Raw genomic sequence first — 20,886 nt, 5'->3', positions numbered from 1 at the left:
CTGAGAGACAGACAGTGGTGAGAGATTTACTGCTCCTGCTACACAGGAGTGACCGTTTAGATTACTAATCACAATGAACTTCAAGGACAATAATGGCACTTATCCATTGCCATTTTCACCCCCGCATTACTCTACTTGCCCCTGCCTCAGCTCTTCTCTGTTCTCCTCCTGCTGGTGAATGTCTCCTAGGGGTGGCTTCAGGCCCATCTCCAACCATCAGTGTTGGGCACTCTGCCACTTGTAAGCATTACTATGTGATTTTAACACTTTAAAGAAATCTGTAAAAACAGCTGTAGATCAATTATTCTGAATAAAAACATTAATGACATAATAATGTTGGTACTACTGTGTATGTCAGAAGGACTTGAATATTTTTTAAGTATAACATAATCCACTGGGATAAACATCTGGATCACACATAAGCCTGAACTAATAAAATAAGGCACAGCTTCTTGCTGCCTGCACAGCTATGGGGAGGGTACATTGTATAGGCCATCCCCTTTCCTCCACTATAGACAATAAGGTGCTCACACAGGCGCCATTGCTATTCATTGAGTCTTGATGTTCTAATGCGGAATGAGCACTCATCTGTCAATAAATAAATAAATAAATGGCCGTAGCACTCTTAATTCTTATCCAATATTTTATAAAATATGGCTCAAATTAAAGCTGAGAAAATTACAAATGCTATGATATATAAAAACGTGTACTCTCCCTAAACAGGCAAATATAACTGGGCAATTTTAGTGTTGACAGGTAAACCTACTGTGCTATAAAGAACGTGTTGTAAATTTATTTTTTAACAGCTCAAGCTGCATTATTATATCACAGTTTGTTGATTTCTGTTTTTGAAGTGGAAATTTCTAAACTGACATACGCTAATAAAAGAGGGTTTCAGGGCAGACTGGCCATTGGGGCATAGGAATATTTCACGATGTGCCAGCCTGTCTCTCTCTCCTGATGACCTGGCCATCCAGTCTATGCAGCTCAGTCGGGTCTGGTTGCCTTGCTGAAGTTCGCAGACCAAGGACAGACATTCCCTCGCCCCCAGGCTGTCACAGCAGTGCAGAGACACACTGAGAGACAGCTGAAGGGGAAAGGAGCAGAAGGAGGATAAAAAATAAAAAGCTCTGGTTAGCTGTAAATTGGTAATGGGGGAAGTAAGATAAACGCTAGTGTTTAACACTATAGCTAGCTATAGCTAGCTTACAACACATTTGTTTAATGCTAAAATGTAAATGCTCCCAAACATGCTGGTCCTGAAGATGCACAACCTGGGATTATCTCCACCACTCTGCCCCTGAATTAATGATATCCTCACCAACAGGCCCCTGGTGGTGAGGATAGGGAAACACAGATTTGCTCCACTGATCCTCAACACTGGCACACCGCAGGGTTGTGTTCTCAGCCCTGCCCTCTTCACCCTCTTTCCCCATGACTGCTCTGCTACTCACCCCACAAACATGGTTATGAACTTTGCGGGCGACACCACTGTGGTGGGTCTCAGATCCAACAATGATAAGACCCACTACAGAGATAAGGTCCATAATCTGACACTGTGGTGCTCCAGGAACAACCTCTCTCTGAACACCAGCAAGACTAAGGAGGTCTTAGTGGACTACAGGAGGTCCAGGAAGACTGAACATGCTCCTATCTGCATACAGAGAGAGGTGGTGGAGAGTGGGGACACCATAAAGTTCCTGGGCATTACCTCCTCTGACCTCTCCTGGACTGTGAACATCTCCCACCTGGTAAAGAAGGCTCAACAACGGCTCGTCTTTCTCGGTAAACAGAAACAGACTGCAGTTTACTAAGCTGTTAAAAAACTTTTACAGAGCTACCATAGAAAACATTTTGTGTCTCAGTGTGGTATGGAAGCTGGACAGTGCAGGAGAGAAAGGATTTAGTACAGGTGATGAGGACAGTGCAGAGGATTGTGGGATGCTGTCTACAGGACCTAGACACAGTCTATACTGCACAAGTCCAGAAAAGGGCCAATATAAATGCTGTACGTTTCTATTTGAAAACCTCTAGTAGGGCCACAGATCCCACCCACCCGGGCAATGCACCTTGTCACGCTTCCATCAGGGAAACAATTCAGGAGCATTAAATCAAAAACTGATAGTCTCAAAAACAGTTTCATTCAAAAATTGTGAGGGCCATCACCCCCTGCTGGATATCAACAAAACACCAGGCCAGTTCATAATCTGTTACATGTTACAAACACCCTACTGGTTAGACAGCTTTCTATTTCACTTGACAGTATGCATGCTTAAGCCCATCAAGGCTTATTGTTGGCCAGAGCAATCAACTGTTTGTAATAAAAAAAAAGATTGAAAGATCATGTCTTGTAAAATCTGGCGTGTTGTGTAATTGTGAGCATTCTGAGCCTGCCTCATCAAAAATGTCAATAAGGTAACACATAATGATAATAAAGCTTCTTGATTCTTGTTAAAAATGTCTGGAAATTCAGATTCTGTGTATTCTCAAAAAACTCCACTAATACATTGCTATAAATGAATATTGACATTCTTGTATTGAGTGTTCTTTGGTTAAACCCAGAGCCTGCAGCAGCGAGCAGCAGTCTGCTGCAGGCTCTGGGTTTCCCGTCCACCCACACACATGGTGCTTCAGGGCCGTGAACAAGTTTTTGAACCAAACACTCTCTAGAGACAAAACTTAATAGCTTTCAGTGTGCGTAAAATGAGAGAAAGCCTTGCTAAATCTGCAAATCTGATTTAGGTTATTAAATACAGTGTGCCCATTGGTGTATAGAAAGCTGAAGTGTCCTTTTTCTTTTCTTTTCTTTTCTTTTATCAATGCGAGGTTCATAGTTTGTAAATCATAAAATTATATTTCAGTTTGACCAACTTCGCTCTTGTTGTCCTTAACAATAATGTTGTTGCTCTTCAGTTTAACTTTTCCCTGAACTCTCTTGGAGAAAACCTTCTTGGTTCTCCAGCACTGAGATCACAGGACAAGTATAGACACAAGTCCAATATCTGAGGCCATGAGAATATCATTAGTGACCTTCACCAGAGCTGTTGCAGTGCTATGATGAGCTTTGAAACCCGACTGACACTCTTCAAATAGGTGATTACTTTGTAAATGTTCACATACTTGATTAGAAACTATTTCCTCAAGAATGCACAGTAGTCCACATCTTCAAGGACTACTGTGGCGTGTAGTCCTTGAAGATGTGGACTGATGCTCCCTGGCAGAGAAGTTTTCCATATCCATATTGGTGGTGATGTAGATGGATTATCGCAGGGTGATACTAGCAGCTAACACCCAACACTTCTCCTCTATTGTGTTTTTCTCTAGAATTATACTTTAGCATGTGATTCCAAAGAGTCAGTAGGAACTACTGGCCTACATAAGTTGACTGTCATATGCTTATGGATCCATGGAAAATTCAATGATATGGGACTAGTTTATCAAGGGGGCTTATGCACAAAAGGTGAGAGATACTTTTATAAGAATCTTCCCTTTCAATGGACAATGCTATCACACTGACACGTCAAGTGGAACATGGCCTACAATCGTCCAAAGTTTTCAGTGGACCAGCTTGGACCTCATCAGAATGAGGATAGAGGACGTTGGGTTGCTACTTCTTAAAGGGGAAGTCCGGTCAACAAGGAAAAATCAGGGTATTATTAGCTATAACTAAAACTAATACGTTTGTGGTTATTTAAATGAACTTATCTTTAATCAATAAGAAAATAAAAACATAAATTGTTGTCTGAATCACTGTGTATGGGGGCTGACATGACTGCCCAAATATGGGCAGTAAGGGGCGTTTGACATCACATCCTGTGACGTGGAAGAGCGGAAGCGGCGACAGTATTTCTCTCTGCTTTCCATGCAAAGTCAATAGGAGCCGTTCTACACAGCTGCCATCATCAATATTTTTTTCGGATTTCCAGAGGACTTCACCGCTGACATTCCCACGAGCTATTGCTAAAGGAACAATGCCCACGTACATGGCCATTGGATGTTCCAACACAACTGGTAAAAGTGGAAAAAACGTTGCTTATTTCAACACAGTCACTTCAGCGATCTCTCCTCCGCTGTGTGTGTGTGTTTGTGTGTGTGCACTCGCTCAGCTGCAGCGCTGGTGCAAAGCTGTGCTCCGCCCAGCATGTGCTGGAATGCTCTTATATTTTAATACTTATACTATAATAATCAGCTAACTTAAGTCACTCCAGCGATCTCTCCTCCACTGTGTGTGTGTGTGTGTATGTGCGCGCTCCGCGCTCCACGGCTCAAAGCCGTGCTGCGCGGAGTGCGCACATACACACACACACACACACACACACACACACACAGGCGTGTATAGATATATTCTGTAGGACCCGACTGAGTTTGCAATGGAAATAGGTACGCTGGATTCCGTCAAAAGTCCGGTTTCTGTCAAGAAACTCTTCTAAAACATCCATATCGCTATCAGATGATGATGACTCCACAGAACTCCCATCACTGTCACTAAATACTTCATCACTCTCTGCTTCGTAAAGAGCACCAGCCGTCGCCATCTTGGAAAATAGTGCACGTGACAAACAGTGCGTTGAAACTTGCTCAACAGCGGGTCCGCCGAGTGACGTCAAAAAATGGGAGGTGACAGTACTATTCTTGACCAAGATGGATTCCTCCAAATAAACATGATTAAATGAGAATTATTATTAATTAAAAAAACTTATAATTTTTTGCACAGTATGTAGTAGTTTTATATTTAAAGTACTTTCAGCAGTTTGGATTCTGATTTTGACCGGACTTCTCCTTTAAAATAGCCACATGAGCAGCGTGGCACAGACAACAATGCTTTCACTGTGGATCAACAAACCACCTGACGAATGCATGAGGCTGCCCTGCAACCGGGGTATGACTGGAAATTTTCTAAAGTTAAACAATGCTAAGTCAATGGTGACTGCAAGATAAGTTAATGCTACTGATAGACTGCTTTGCACAGTGTTTTTTATTTAAACTGCTTCAGGGGAGGCTAATGACTGTGAACTAGTGGTTGATAAGGATAATCAGTCCCTATCGAACTATAACTATACAACACATAGTTTCCTGAGAGTCCTTTCACTATGTGAAACAAATAATTTACTTAAAAGAAGACATCCCTTACTCCCTACTCGGACGTTTGAAAGCTATGATTACCCTTGACACCAACACTGGTTCTGCTTCTGATGGGGATGAACATGAAAAAAAGCCTTGAAATAGACACTCAGTCACAATTCCTTCAATGCCCCACCCCCTGATTTTGACTATATTTCTTCTGCTGAACCTATACTGCTTACAAAGACAGACTCTGCTTCAACTGGCTATGCTGCTGGGTTTGTGCCAAAGTCAAATAGGTGAAGATGTAGAGTCAGTACATCAAAAACTCAGACCAATTCCTTTTGCAGTACAAGCAGCATTGTGAGAGGAACTAAATATGCTTTTGAAGGACAGCATTAAAATAAATGCAAAGATGCCTCTCCCTGGATTTATCCTGTTGTGGTGACAACAAGAAAAGAGGGCTGACCTAGACTGCATGTTGATTTAAGAGAAACTAATAAAGCTATTGTTGCTGACAGCCCCCCACATGGATACACTTTTCAGTAAGATCAGGGGTTCTCCTTTGTTTTCCACCCCAGATCTGGCCTTTAGGTACCATCAACTTCCACTGCATGATGACAATCATGACCTTAAAGCTTTTATCCCACTTAGAGGACTTTTCTGCTAATTTCCTGGCATTCCAAAAAATGATGGCAACTTTGCTTAAAGGGCTACATGGTGTGCATAATCTTTGGATAACCTGATTCTTGCAGGATCTTCTCTACAGGAACATGATGGACGCCTGCATGCTGTTTGCATGATATGTTTTGCATGTGTGACACTCAACATGCAAAAATGTACATTCAGAAAGTCCAGCCTTAGATTTCGAAGGCCATGTGATCTCCAAGGATGGTATTCTTTCTGACAACTCACAGTGCAGTCATCCATGATGCCCCACCATTGCATAATATTGAGTCTATACGTTCCTTTCTGTGTTTAATATCTTTAGTCAATTCCGTCCCAACTTTGCTAGTGGAACCAATGCAAGTTGTACAACGAGAGGCTGCTGACTTAGGTTTTACATGGACTCAAGGGGCTGATCACAGCTTTAAGGACCTGAAAAAAACTTCTACTGAACAGTTTATCTTTGTGAACCATCCGTCCCAACCATTTTCACTATGGTAAATCTATTGTCAGGTTTTGTGTGTTGGTTTGCAGACCAAAGTGTAGACAAAATCTTGGGAGACTCATGTTGAAGTGAATAGGACGATTTAATCAGAGTAATAACTTAAGTACAGGCAGGGCAGAGAAAGACATGAACCAGAAAACATGGGGACCTTGACGGAGGACCTGACAACCAGTGAAGTGAGACCGGTGGCTTTAAATGCATGAGAAGAACAAAGGAGAAATCAGGAGAGCAGGTGGAAGCAATAGGTGATAAGCCGAGGGAGGGAGTGCAGAGGTAAGGAGGAAACACAGGACTTATGAATACAAAAACCTCAAAGAATAAACAGACTCTTCTTAAGTAAACACAGATGACAGGAAATAAGGATCTAACAGAAACAGGAATAACCTAATTAAATACACAACGAACAAGACACTAAGTGACAGGAAACAAAAAGAAATGAACAGAATCTATAGACTTAATCAACAACAATAAAAGAGAATACTAGACGTTAGATCCCCAGGAAACTCAACTAATCCCAAATCAAACACCTGGGGATCGTGACATTTACAGTTTGGAGTGGGTTGTGTCCTGACCGAAATGTATGCGGATAATACTGAACAACCTAAGAACTGGTCATCAGGCACTGACCAAGCTAGCTGCAACCAAGGTTGCTGCAACCAACTGCAGAACACACGCAGAAGAACTGGAAAACTGCAAAATTACAGTAAACCAGTCACTGCAGGTTTGCCATCAAACCTGCACAACAAGACAAAACGAAACTGAGCAGTTTCTCATTTCCTGAGGGACAGTGAACCAGAATCAGGAGAAGTCTAGACTGTACTGACAAGCATCAAACCGATTTTCAGACCTGCAGACTCATTGACATTAAACAACCTGACTATGTTTACATAGGCTTATCACAGTTTACATCGCCATTGTCTGTTGAAAAGCAGTTTGAATTACTGAATACTTATGTACTTAGTAACAACAACAGGTGGAATGCTGCCAGGCTGTCACACTACTCAGCATGACTCAAAGCAACAAAGCTATAAAAAAAAAGACTCTCAAAGAAAGAGTAGATGGTTCCTCCGCCACCTGTGTGGTTAAAGGATTTTCAACCACATTAAAAAATAACAATAAATAAGTGATTGTGTCTTGAAAACTGATCCTGAACTTTGCAATGTCGCAATTTGGTTATACAACAAATTCAATTTTTCTTACTGCTTAAATCCTATTTTTGTTTGGTAATTGCTTATGCTAGGAGTGATTATGCTGAGGTGGTTAGGGGGGGGGGGGGGGTCATTAGGTTCATTAGGTGGCATTTTAGGGTGAGCGAAGAAGAGGTGGAAAAATGCTCCTCATGTTGCTGTACTTGAACTGGACAAGTTGTCATTAGAAGCTGATACAAGGATTCTTGACTAACTGCTGGTTCTGCTTCTTGCCAACCTCAAAACATAACATAGGGGTAAGAAAACAAATGAAGGTGACGAAGGTGGAAATCGAGGCAAGCTGCTCTCACATGCTCACCAAACTGGGTGCCCCAGCTGTCGCTTGTTGAATCTGACAAGCCTTACAAAACCACTCTAATGACACAAACTAGAAGTGCCCACCGTTGGACATCAGACAGAGTCTTTATGAAAACAGCCTGAGCAAATACAGAGCAGACTTTGGTCAGCTTAGAGCAATGATAGGGTTGGGCCTCTGCTACAAGTAGCTGAAGCTACAAGTAGTCGAGGTACTAAAGGTTTACGTATGTGGGGTATGGCATAGTGAATATGTAGGACATAAGTGGTGGCAACCCAGGGTCCAGATCTGGAAGCAGAGTCATGCTTTAGAACAGCTCATTGCAGCTTCTGTACTGTTAGCCACCCATTAAGCCACAATCAAATACATTAAAACCCAACTTAAAAGTAGCAGATCATGAAAATCTTATAAATAAATCCTACTCTGACTGAACAGAAAACTAAAACCATTGAATGTGGTTTATTGAACATAAGATCTCTCTTCTCTCTCTTGGTTAGTTCATGACTCATAACCAGATTGATGTATTTTGTATCACAGAAACATGGCCGCAGCAAGAAGGTTATTTTAGCATTGATAGATCAACTAAAGAAAATTATTTACATTTTCAAGGAGTAGTAACCATCTTTCAGTCAGATTTATTGATAATGCCTACAGTTCTTTTAAAAACTGTCTCTAACCCTCAGTTTTCCTCATATAAAGTAGCAAAACCACTTGTTGTCTTTGTCTTGTATCGTCCACCAGGCCCTTACACTCAATTTTCTGATCAGTTCTCAGACTTTTTATCTGATTTAGTGTTAGAAACCGATGAGGTCATTATAGGTGGGGGATTTTAACATTCATTTGGACACTGAATGAGCTAGCCCAAAATGTAGCCTTTATCTTACATTCCGTTGTCTTTGCTCAAAATATACAGACCTACCTACACTTGTCTTCATTCTCTGGACCGTATGCTGACACTGGCATACAACAGTATTTTCTCATAATTCTCTCCTGTCTGACAGGTTTGTTTTACAACCTTTGAGTTTATTCTGAGAGAATGTTTTACACAGCAGATCTTTATCAAACAATTATGTAACAACTTTTAAAAATCTGCTCCATTTTTAATTCAATTTAACTGCTACCCTTTCGCAAACTGATGATCTCGTTCATAGTGTTGCTTCCTCGTTGCGTGTCGGATTAAACAAAGAACCTTAGCTGCAGCTAACTGTGAGCACTTTAACTGTGCTCATGTTCATCTCATAGATTTAAAAACTGGCTCAGAGCTGATCTGCTTAGCTGTTTTTTTTTCCTAGATAAAGCTCCCAAAACACCCATTAACTTGTGTCTTTCCTTCAACACAGAAACTAATCCTGGATCGGTCCTTCTGTGTTTGTTCATTTTTGTGTGTGTGTGCTCCTTCTCAACGTCCCAGTTGGTTAAGGCGGATAGCCGCTCACAGTTCTACTGGAGGTTTCTTCCTTCGGTTGTTCTAAAATGCATGCTCAGCATGAGGGGGTTGCTTTTACTTTTTTTTTTTGGAGATTTTTCAGGGCTCTAGTGGCTCGCTTTTTAACACAGTAGGCTGACAGGAAGGGGTGGAAGAGGGGGAGAGACATGTAGCAAAGGACCGCGGGTCGGAGTCAGACCCGGGTCAACCGCGTCAAGGAATAAGGCCTCCGTACATGGGTCACGCTACCCGCTGTGCCACCAGCGCGCCCGTTGCTGGAAGATCAACAACAAAATGCAAGCACCAGCCCCAATGTGCTCATTTAGGATGAGTGAATTCTGCATGTCACAGACAGTTTGTAAAGTGAAGGTTGTTTCCAGGAAGAAAAATTCTCCTTGGAGAAATGCTCCAGCAGTTAGAAGTGAAAAAAGGTAGTGTCGAAAAGCTGAACGCAGGTGGAGAAAGAACAGACTGCAGGTTCACTATGACATCTATAAAGAGAGACTTTACAACTGAAAAATGCAAGGGACTCTTTCTTCTCTGAGATCATCAAGAAAAACATTAATAATGCTTGTGTCTTATTTTCCACAGTTGACAGGTTAACAAATCCTCCTGTGTCCGTGACTTCTGAACTCCACTCCACCAGGGCCTGCAATGAATTTACTAACTTCTTTACTGAAAAAATCCTAAAAATTAGAGGATCACTTTGTACTACCATATCAACACCAGAACCAATGCTTTATTCAGCTGGAACTACTTCTGACATAATGTCCCATTTCAGCCAAATAAACTCCAAAAGCTTAGAGGAGATCATTCAGCAGCTAAGCTCCTCCTCAAGCTGCCTTGATGTTCTACCCACAGTTTTCTTTCAGAAAGTTTTGCCTGGCATAGCGTCTGATTTGACTCAGATAATAAACACGTCCCTTCTGTCAGGTGTTTTCCCCAGTCCCTAAAAACAGCAATTATCAAACCACTGTTAAAAAAGAACAATTTAGACAAACTTCTACTCCAGAACTACAGGCCCATCTCAAACCTCCCTTTTATCAGTAAGATTATTGAAAAAGCTGTATTTCAACAATTAAACACCTTCTTATCAACGACCAGCCCCTTTGACGTTTTCCAGTCAGCTTTCCGTGCTCACCACAGTACAGAGACCGCCCTTATCAAGGTGTTTAATGACATCCATATAAATACAGACTGTGGAAGAACCACCGTGCTGGTTCTGTTGGACCTCAGTGCACACAGCTCTACATCAGAATCAGAATCAGACAAACTTTAATAATCCCAGAGGGAAATTACTTTCCCATGTCACCAGGTGACTATGAACCACCTGGTGGTAAAAGTGTAAAACTGTAAAAGTGTGGAAAGCCTGAGTTACTTTAAATCCAGATTAAAAACATATTTGTTTAGGATTGCCTACAACTGTTCTAATTAAACTGTTTTACTGAAACATCATTAGTTCAACTTTGTTGTCCAACTGTTTTTAATATTTGCTTTTAGTGTCTATTTTTTGTTTTATGTTTTATTTTGTTTCTACATTATATTCCAACTTGCTTTTATTCTGTTTTATTTTCCTATATTATATTATATTTAATCATGTAAAGCACTTTGCATTGTCTTTGTACTGAAATGTGCTATACAAATAAATTTGCCTTGCCTTACAATCTGCTGGGTTCCCTAACTTCTTAACCAATATGAATAATACACTGAATTTGACATAGTTTGATAGCTAGACTAAACTACAAATGTATGTAACTGAAATAGAATTGGTTTGTATGATTGGATAGAATTAGATTTTTTTTAAAGTGCCTTGATTGAGATGACATTTATTGTGAATTGGCGCTATTTGAATACACTAAACTGAATTGAATGTAGAGCTGACTGCCGGGAGGAAGACCCCAAAGAATACTCATGGATGTTCTGAAAGAGGATGTGCAGAGGGCTGGTGTGACAGATGAGGATGTCATGGGGAGGGTTTGATGGATGCAGATCATGTGATCTTAAAAGGGAGCAGATCTAAGAACAAGGTGAAGATATCAGAATATTAGTATAGCCCTGACCTGCTTGTCAGTATCTATGCTTCTGCGGCCTCTTTGTGACACTGATTTGTGCTGCTGAGGTGGGGACAATCCCCACAACTGGAGTCTATCAAGACCCTCAGCTGAACGGGCAGTTGTGTTGATGTGGTGAGCTGGGATACGAGCCGGTAAATCCCAAGTCCCTTTGAAGTCTGGCCAGGCGCTGCCTTTCTGTAAGCCACACAGAGACATGTAGAATCATTTGCAGTCAGATTTATTGATAATGCCTACAGTTCTTTTGAAAACTGTATCTAGATGAAAACAGAAGTAGTGTGGAGCACCCACCTTCACCCCTGGGAGGAGATGTCCCCTGTTGTCTGCAAGAAAGGTTGTGTGACCTAAATGTGCTCTGGGTCGCTGCAAAAGAGAGAAAAAGAGAAAATAAAATTGACATATCGTGCCAAATAAGTAACAGAAAATACAATCTAATCCAGCAGTACCAAGCTGCTGATACCCGTAACTACCTCTTTAACGGGTTTAGTCTGACACCAGTTCTGCAGCCTCTGGGATTTGAAGGCGCCGTCATACTTTGATAAGCAAAAACACAAAACAAAACAAATTTTTTATATACGGTACATATATATAATTCAAAAAAATATTGTTATTTTTGCATTTTTTTTATGAGACAGAAAGTGATCTTACCTGGTTTGCTGAGAAACTGGAAGACATTGCTGCAGTTACTACCGCCCGACTCTGTTGTGTTGTTGCTTAGCAACTGAGTCAAATTAAATGCTGCTTGTGGAAAACTGAAACGGCGAAGCTTGTTAGTAATATCGTGAAACTATTTAATAAAATTTTGATTTCATGTGTGTCACCTAAATGTAATACAGCACAAAGTTCAGTTTTCCCCCCAAATGATTTATTTTTTAAATGATTTACACCGGAAGGTTACGTGTTTATCTTCCGGTGTCACAGTGAAATGTCGACTGGAGCGCCATACAACTGAGCTAGCAAAATAAAAAGACATGTTCGGCAGCATTTCCCCCCAAGTTTTCCCTTAAGAATTTGCTGTCGAAATTAAGACAGGGGTGTGGGTGAGTTGACGCAGAGGGGGAGTTGAAGCAGACGTTGTTTGCTTTAGGCTCCCAGACACGTTTCCCCTGGTTGTTTCCAGGTGTCATGGAGGGTCCGTGCCGTCGGTTGTCCGCCGCGCCGGAGGGAGAACTCCGGCCGCCGGGCACGCGGGAGTCCGGCGGGGAGGCTGCGCCGGAGCCCACGCGGGACACGAGGACTCACTTCCGTGTGTGTCGCTTCATGATGGAGACAGGTGCGAGTTGGGGCAACCTTAGGCATGAAACACCAATCTTTTCTGGAAGTGTGTTTCTCATGGTTCCGTTTGAGATACTTGGTAATTTAGAATAACGCAGTCTACATTATACAGAGATCTGATCGAAGGTATTTAAAGCTAATAAAAATGTGCAATAGCCCTTTATCCCACTGCCTAATGAAATGCAGTCTTAGCCTATATCTTAACACGTGATCACTTTAACAAGAATAACTAAGTACAAGTAGTGAAATGATATTATTTTAGACATTATGACGTTTTAAACACTTGTTGTATATGTTCAAAATACAATTTTAGTAAGAGTAATGCAACACCCAACAGAAAAGCACTGAAATTAATGTGTTCTGACCAAAACAATGAGTTGTTTAGGTCCCACTGATGCCATTTGCCTCCATTCATTAATAGATGCTGGACTATTGGATGAAAACTCCAGGACCATGATACACAGTTTATGAAATAGTTTGTAGAGCCTGAGCCATCATTGTAACTGGAGAAATAAATGAACCTGTAATAAGATGCAAGTCTCAGCACGGCTTTTTGTTGCTCAGGAGTGAAGCTCAGGATGCGCTCGGTGCCAGTGGCCACAGCCTGTGTGTTGTACCATCGTTTCTTCCAGCGGGTCACATCGCGTGTTTATGAGCCCTACCTGGTGGCTATGAGCTGTTTGTACCTGGCTGGCAAGGTGGAGGAGCAGCACCTTCGGACCCGGGACATCATCAACGTCAGCCACAGGTAATGCACACGGTGACAAGTAGATATTACACTGGCCGATTTAAATCTTACACCTGAAAAGACATGGAGTGAAGGCAATGTAAGTTACCATTTCTGCTCTTTTGCTTGGTAAAAAAAAAAAAACCTTTCTCCTCTATATTAGGAAAACATGCAGCATCAGTATTTTCTGTGTATCTAAAAAAAATATGCGTAACATGCACATTGTGCCGCATTATTTCTTCTGGAAAAACGTCTGGGTTTTGTTTTCTCCTTCTGAACAGTTCAGGACATTTAAACCAAACTAGTTAATGTATGATCCCACCTCACCCTCTGCATTTCTTTGATGCTCGCAGTAAAAATTCAAATGAGTGATTGGACAAAAACAACAATAGAACATCCCTGCGTGTAGAAAATAATTAAACGTCTGTAGCTGTTCACGGCAAACGCTGAAGGACCGGAGCTTCCTCAGGAAGTCCAGTCTGCTCTGTCCCTTCTGTAGACAGCTTCACAGATGCATCTCCAGTCCAGTCTGTTGTCCAGGTGAACACAGAGGCATTCATAGCAAGCGACTTATCTAACAGTTAACAGGTTTGGTTGTTAAGTGAGGTACAGCAGGCCTTTTGCATAACATTGTTCAAGATGCTAGACTTTCTATTCTGTCCAGGAACAAATTGCTGGATATGTAATACAATGTTTAGACTTACTGAAAAGGAAGTTGACTGGTTAATTTAAATATAATTTAAAAACCTTTCCACTCTCTCGGTTCGTCCCCCCCACAGGTACTTTAACAAAGGTAGTGCTCCTCTGGAATGTGATAAAGAGTTCTGGGACCTGAGGGACAGCGTGGTGCAGTGTGAGCTCCTCATCCTCCGACAGCTCAACTTCCACGTCTCCTTCGAGCATCCTCACAAGGTAGCCATGTGTCCCTGTCCTTCTCCTTCAGCGTTCAGCCTCCGTTTCTGTCTCTGTTACTGTCTACTGTTATTGATGTCCTACTCTTTCTGTTTATTATTAATGTGCTCTCTGGATTGGCATTTATTATTTTTTTTATTTTAATGTAAAAGTCATGAAAGTTCAAAGTGTGTAGCATCTGTCAATGTAAATGAAAATGACTGATTGATCACTTGTCACACATAAGCACATACAACAGAGCAAAGCGTTCAGGAACCACATCTTCCTTTCTCCTTTTGGGTTTAAAAATGTTAGAAATAATAACAGCTAAGTAGGACTTCGGTATTATCTCGTAGCTTTTAGGTCTTCAAATGCTGGCCTTTCAGGTAGACTGTGTCATAATGTTGCTGCTGATCCAGTAGCTGCATGGTTAGAGACTGTTGAATAGAGTAAAACCTGATAGCGTGACAGTTGACAAACAGTGCCACCTAGTGGCTGGGGGTGCCACGTTCCTATATCTGTAACAATTTTATACTTTATAAGGAAATAGAATACAATAAAAAAAAACGTTATTGTCCCACAGTCGGGACATTCGGATGTGACTACAGCAAAAAACATAAGACACCAGACTTACACACAAGATTAACTGATATGAAAAAAGCTAAATTTAAAGTTAAATTGTACAGCAGAGGAGAAACACTTATTAGAAGGGGAAAAATAGTTGATTACAGAACGATGTAAGAAAAATAAAAAAAAAACGCTCCCTGAGAAGCTAAAAAGTCTGGAAATAGATTAGTTAAGAAATCCTTTATTGTCCCACAGTGGGGAAATTCGGGCGTTCCACACAGTTTATAGTAGTGAAAACCCAGCTAATCTAGTCTAAAGTTTGTTCTATGGCTGCAGAGGATGAGCTTTATCAGAAACGTCAAAATTAACAGTAACAAAATAAATACCAGAGTAAATATTGCATAGTTTTGAGGTAGAAAAGATGAAATATTCAAATTAACAATGGAAAAAAAGTCACAGCTGCCTATTTACAGAACAATATGAGATAATATGCAATATACACGATATTACAGCAGCATCTCAAAGTAGCTAAGGCGTATGCAGGTGTTGCTTAGCATCTGAGAAACTATAAACAATTCATGATCAGGTCAGAACCCATGCAACCATTAGCATGTTGTAAACAGTTATTGAGTCTATTTTGAGCAGCAGAGATGATAAAGTCTAACTGCAGCTCGGAGGAACGCCATAAATAGCATGAGAAGAGATGCTGTAATAATTCTTAATCAGATCAAGAACTCATGCAACCCATGCATGTTTGTAAACACTGAGTTGGTTGGGTTATCAAAATGATCAAATTTATTACCATAGATTGGGCTGCTTGGTAAGGAAAGATGGAGTGTCATCCCTAAATTCTCTGTCTGCCTGCTTCCCTGCAGTATCTGCTCCACTACCTGCTGTCTGTGAAGGCACTCGTGAACCGACATGCCTGGTCTCGAACCCCTGTGGCTGAGACTTCCTGGGCATTGCTGAGAGACTGTTACCATGGAGACATGTGCATCCGCCACACACCACAACACATCGCCATAGCCGCGCTCTACCTGGCATTGAACAGCTACGGAGTGGAGCTGCCTGTTGGCGAGAAGGAGTGGTGGCAGGTGTGTTTTCCTGTTATTAACGACAGCATGGGGCTTATATAACGGCAATGATTTGGCCGATTCTTCAGTCGTGCGAGAATTTTTGGATCGGGCCAAGTTTCAACTGTATACTACGCGTCCTGCGTTGTGTAGTATACAGGGGGTAAAGAGGGGCAATTCGCCTCTCATGACCACCTCCCGATCAGGAATCGGATGCTCGGTTGAAAACCAAACATGTTTGAAATTCAGTCGGCCCTCGTGAGCGATCGTGAGTGATCGTGAGCGATTGTGAGCGCGTCCTGCTGTTGAAGAGTTATGTGCGTCTACGAGCCAATTTCCCCCAACCTCGCACACTGCGCACGCGCAAACAAGAAAATTCTTCTTCGTCTTCTCAAACGAAAACATAGGAGCAGAGAGAAGAATGACAGCGGTATGTGTGACATGGAGTCAAACTACGGAGGGACAACTCTTAGAATTGCCAAGGCAGCACGTTTCGTTCTAGTTAGCCTCATATTTAACAGGGAGCATCGACACTTCCGCCTTTTTCTTCAATCTATGTTTGCAACGGCGGTTCCACCGTCACGCCAAGCACGCACAGCAGCCGGTGATGAGCAAACACAGACAAAGTGGAGCAAGCGCTGAACTGAGCCACGTCTATTTGGAAACATCTCAAACGTGATACGCCAACAAGTCCCACTGCGACATGCAATATCTGCCACGCATAAGTTGCGAGGGGGGGTTCATTCAACACCACAAACGTGGCAAGGCTTACGGTTCATTAATTCAACAATAGTATCGGATCTGATCGGGAAAACTGGATCGGTGCATCTCTGTTCCTTTCTAGAAGCTTGTTGCACCTTTTGCTCTTTCCCTGACTGATGTAGAAAAAAATTTTAGTCTCCAAAGAGCACAACATTTTCCAATGCGGTACCGCGCGCGAGCTATTTTTAGAAACACAACGTCACGATGACGTCACATCACGTGGTACGCAGTGGGACAAACTCCTGAAAAGCCGCCGTTGTTTCGCTGTAAGAGACGTGCGTTAGCCTAGGTTTTACTCGGTAAACGACTGCTTTTTCCAAATCTAAGACCATGGTTTTTAAACATTGTTGCTATGGAACGTGCAACAGCGACTCGAGGTACGCTGATCGGCCGCATATGAAGGATGTTTTCTTCAAGACTGCCAAGGAGAAATGTATGTGCTTGGAACACCGGGGCGGTCGGCCTACACAACAGTTCAACCCGGAAAAAGTTACCAAATTCAAGTACATATGTAGCAAGCATTTTGTCGGAGGAAAGGGCCCAACCGAAGAACATCCTGACCCAATTCCAGCGACATCAAGTCAAGGTAAGAGTATTTTGGTGGCCGACATGTTAATAAAGTAGCGCCTGCTACCATGACAGCATATAGGCTATCCTGGTAGCAGGCGCTAACATGATAGCCTGCTACCAGGATAGCCTACTCAAAAACATTTCAAATGAGACAAACATTAAACATATACCCATTCCTGGACGGTGATTGCAAACAACAACAAAAAAAAACAAAAAACGGCCGACGCTGCCATGATCGCCGCGCAGGAAAAAAAAACAAAGCTTACCGTTCATCAACTCGGCCAGTTTTCCAGTCTTTTTAAACCCTCGAACCTCAAGCCATCGTTTGAGCTGAAGGTTGGTGTGTTCTTCGACAGTGCGACCAGTAAACCGTGCGCCTGGGACATCGTCTTGGGAAAGTTTAACGGCTGTAAAGTCGGTCATATCTGTTATCCGTGCGTTCTCTCCTGTATGCGTTCTCTCCTGTATGCCCTACCTAAGCGGCAAAAGGGGCGTTGCTCTTGAGACGGTGACGTCACGTGCGCGGTACCGCATTTAAGTCAACAGCTGATTTTTCGACGTATCTTTAAAAATAACCCTTACATGTTTGCCGTTATTCCATATAAAGCAACAACTGTACATCTAGGTGTTGTCTGGGTCTAATTCCTGCAAATCAGACACTACAACCAGCGTTCTGTCCCACACTCCCTCCCATTTAGGCTGTACGCTCCGACAGCTGACTGTCAGTTTAAGTGTAAGTCAATGAAAGCAGTTGTTTAACGAGCTCATGAAGGCAGTAAATTTGAAACCATAACGGGTATTGAAATTTCAGTCGGCTGTGAAGCGTGTGGGCTGGAATCAGGCGATGCACCAGTCGATGTGTAAGCAGCGACAGCAGCCAAGATGTCAGATAGCTGGAAGCTGTTAAACAGTCGGAGCACAAATTAATTGAAGTGTAAGCTGATGTGTAGAGGCAGTTAAGCTGTCAGACAAAGACTGAAAGTGCTTTCAGAGGGCCGGCTGCTGGCCAACAACCACTGCTACTTGGAGCCAGGCTAAACATGTCAGCATCTACAGGTACATTAGAATATCGAGGTCCAGAAATTAGAATATCGGAGGAAAAGTTCCAAATTTTTTATCACTAATTTCAGAAAGTGAATCTTATGTATAGATTTACTAGGGTAAAATATTTTAAGCCTTCTTTTCTTGTGTAATTTTGATGAATGTAATTTACAGACAATGAAAACCCAAAAGTCTGTCTCCACACTGAGGGTAAGTCATTGCTGAAGAAGCTGCTTGGTCACAGAGTTCTGAATCCAATCGTATGCATAGAAAGTTGAATGGAAGGAAAACGTTTTAATGGAGAACTGCAACTGCAGCCGTGAGAAGATTGTCCAACAAAGTCCATTCAGGAATTTTGGGGAGCGGACAGAGTCTGGAGTCTGTGCATTAAGAGGCGCAGAGCACAGAGCAGTCTACACAAGCTACAAATGTCATATTCCTCTTGTCAAGTCGCTCCTGGACCAGAGACTGTTGCTCAATGGTCCAAAGTTCTGGTTTCAGATGAAAGTAAATTCTGTATTTCTTTTGGAAATCAAGGTCCCAAAGTCTGGAGGAAGACAGCGTTTATGCAGCAATTCATGCTAAAGGAGCCCAGGCCAATTATTGAGCTCATAAAAATGAAGAGACATTTCAAAAGCCTGACATTTCCGTTAGGAATATCCTTTTTATTAATTTCAACTCAATTTTATTTATATAGCGCCAATTCATGAAACATGTCATCTTAAGGCACTTTACAAAGTCAAATTCAATCAGATTATACAGATTGGTCAAAAAAATATCTATCTAAGGAAACCCAGCAGATTGCATCAATTCTTAATCTTTCATGTCAATCTTTTTATCAAGCTTATGTACCGTAATGTTCGAATTTTCTGAGAAACAGAATGTAATGAATCTACATATCTGTCCAGTCAGCAGTCTTCTCCATGATTGTGTCGCCTACTGACCCAGAGTCAGAGGCTGTTTAAAGGCTCAGGAAACCTTCAGAGGTGCTCTGAGTTGATTAGCTAATCAGGGTGTGGCTCCACGAGTTTCCAATAATAAACTTTTTCACAGTATTCTCATTTAATAAGACACTGAATTTTGGGTTTTCATTACCTGTAGCTGTAATCAAGATGAAAAGAAACAAAGGCGTGGAATAGATCACTCTGTGTAACGATTCTATTTAATATATGAATACCACTATTTGAGGTGACTGACAAAAACGGTTGCACTTTTATGCATTACGCATGTTTTTTTAGATTTACCTGCAAGTGTATCGAAGACAAGGATGCTTAACACAAATGCATCTAAAAAAAAATACTAATCTTGTATCATTTTCCTTCCACTTTATGAGTATTCACACTTTGTGTTGGTATCTCGTTTAAAATCAATAAAATACGTAGAGGTTTGTGTCTAGAAAAAAAAAAAAAAAAGTATTTATTTCCAAGGATGGTTTTGAATGTACCTTTCCAGTTTAAACAGACTAATCCCTTAAATTTGTGCAATCATGAAGCTGTTTTATTATTTACGGTACTGTCCTTTGTGGCTTTTTTTCTCTCTTTTTTTTTTTTTTTTTGGGCAGTTCCTATAACTTTCAGGAAAGGCTAAAAGCTGGAAAAAGCAAAGTGAGTTGAAGCAGAAATAGTTGGCTGCTGGATCAAAAGCGTCTCTGATTGTAATTGTCCAGACTCATCATTTTGGGCTATAATAAAACACCCTAAAGCAATTAAAGGTGCGGGGTTCTATCCAACAATTCCTGAATCTTTACAATCACATTTCTAAAGTACGCAGAACAAAGATTTAGGTAAATAAATAATTGCTTGGATGCGGAAGTATCAAGTTATTCTGTGCAACAGCTTAAAGAAAATGTTTGGTCTAAAGATGTTTCTGCTGTCATGCAGCCTGAGTGCCTGCAGTTTGGTTTTTAGTGCACTTCAGCTAGATTACATTACTGCTGCAGCTAGTCTTCAAAGGCACAGAAGCCTTATATAACTGTTAGGCGTCCATTTATTGTTGCTGGCAATTATAGTTCTGTCCTATTCACCCGATTTTCTAAATGAGATCTCTTTTGTCACAGATTTCATTTAGCAAGTCAGCCGATTCAAATTCAAATGAAGAAAAGTCTGTTTTTGCACAGAGCTTCTGCTTCATCCCTCAAGGCCACTGAATCTGGGTCGTTTGAAATGGTGTGTGCACCTTTGATGTCCCCTGTTTATTGAGGCCAGGTGTGGAGCTGAAAGTCTGGGCTGTGTGTTTGTGCGTCTGTAGGTGCTGTGTGAGGACGTGACCAAAGCAGACATCAATGCTGTGATCTCAGATCTTCTCCGGCTGTATGACATGGAGGCCAAATGTATCTGAAGGAGACGGCGGCGACAGACAGGAGCTCCACATGAAAGTTCTGTTGGTGTCTGCGTGGCAAGAACATGAACATGGCCTGATCGGCGCAGCGGAGGGCTGGGGTTCAGGTGTGTTTGAACAATCTGTGCATCTGAGGCAGAAAGGACTTTGTTTTTGCCCCAGTTACCCCGTGGAGCTAAGAAAATCACACCTGCAGTACCCTTGACTGCCACCGAGGGGAGACATTTCTCCCGTTTGGTCCAGATCCGTCTGAACGCCCCACATGTGACAGATTTTTACTCCAGGCACCACTGTGGGAATTTGAGAAGATCTACACCTCTGTGTGTAAATATTATCAATGCATTGATTTGTAATAACGATGAAGAAATAAAAATGTTGTAGAATGTGATCTCAGGATGATTGGTCTTATT

The 20,886-nt window shown here is 41.7% G+C and overlaps 2 protein-coding genes across 3 annotated transcripts in view; one reads left to right on the top strand and one right to left on the bottom strand.

The window, feature by feature from the left end:
- cfap126 (cilia and flagella associated protein 126) overlaps positions 1-12,160 on the bottom strand; it is a 21,541-nt gene extending 9,381 nt beyond the window's left edge. For both annotated transcript variants that reach the window (XM_036144541.1, XM_036144560.1), the window contains exons 1-4: positions 11,882-12,160; positions 11,704-11,766; positions 11,525-11,596; positions 11,222-11,410 (exon numbers count right to left, since the gene is read on the bottom strand). In XM_036144541.1, the coding sequence (XP_036000434.1) occupies positions 11,222-11,410; positions 11,525-11,596; positions 11,704-11,766; positions 11,882-11,908 (351 nt within the window). In that variant the 5' untranslated portion in view covers positions 11,909-12,160. The remainder of the gene's footprint in view (positions 1-11,221; positions 11,411-11,524; positions 11,597-11,703; positions 11,767-11,881) is intronic.
- Positions 12,159-20,864, top strand: ccnq (cyclin Q). The gene is made up of 6 exons (XM_021324059.2): positions 12,159-12,273; positions 12,354-12,506; positions 13,073-13,256; positions 14,015-14,147; positions 15,569-15,787; positions 20,387-20,864. Exons 2-6 carry the CDS (start codon positions 12,359-12,361, stop codon positions 20,474-20,476), a joined length of 774 nt encoding a protein of 257 aa, XP_021179734.2. The 5' UTR covers positions 12,159-12,273; positions 12,354-12,358; the 3' UTR covers positions 20,477-20,864.
- Positions 20,865-20,886: the final 22 nt, after the last annotated feature.

This window comes from Fundulus heteroclitus, chromosome 1, assembly GCF_011125445.2.
Source record: "Fundulus heteroclitus isolate FHET01 chromosome 1, MU-UCD_Fhet_4.1, whole genome shotgun sequence".
In the NCBI taxonomy this organism is placed as follows: domain Eukaryota; kingdom Metazoa; phylum Chordata; class Actinopteri; order Cyprinodontiformes; family Fundulidae; genus Fundulus; species Fundulus heteroclitus.
Note: the sequence above shows the minus strand (reverse complement) of the source record. Positions and strands in the feature narration are given on the sequence as shown.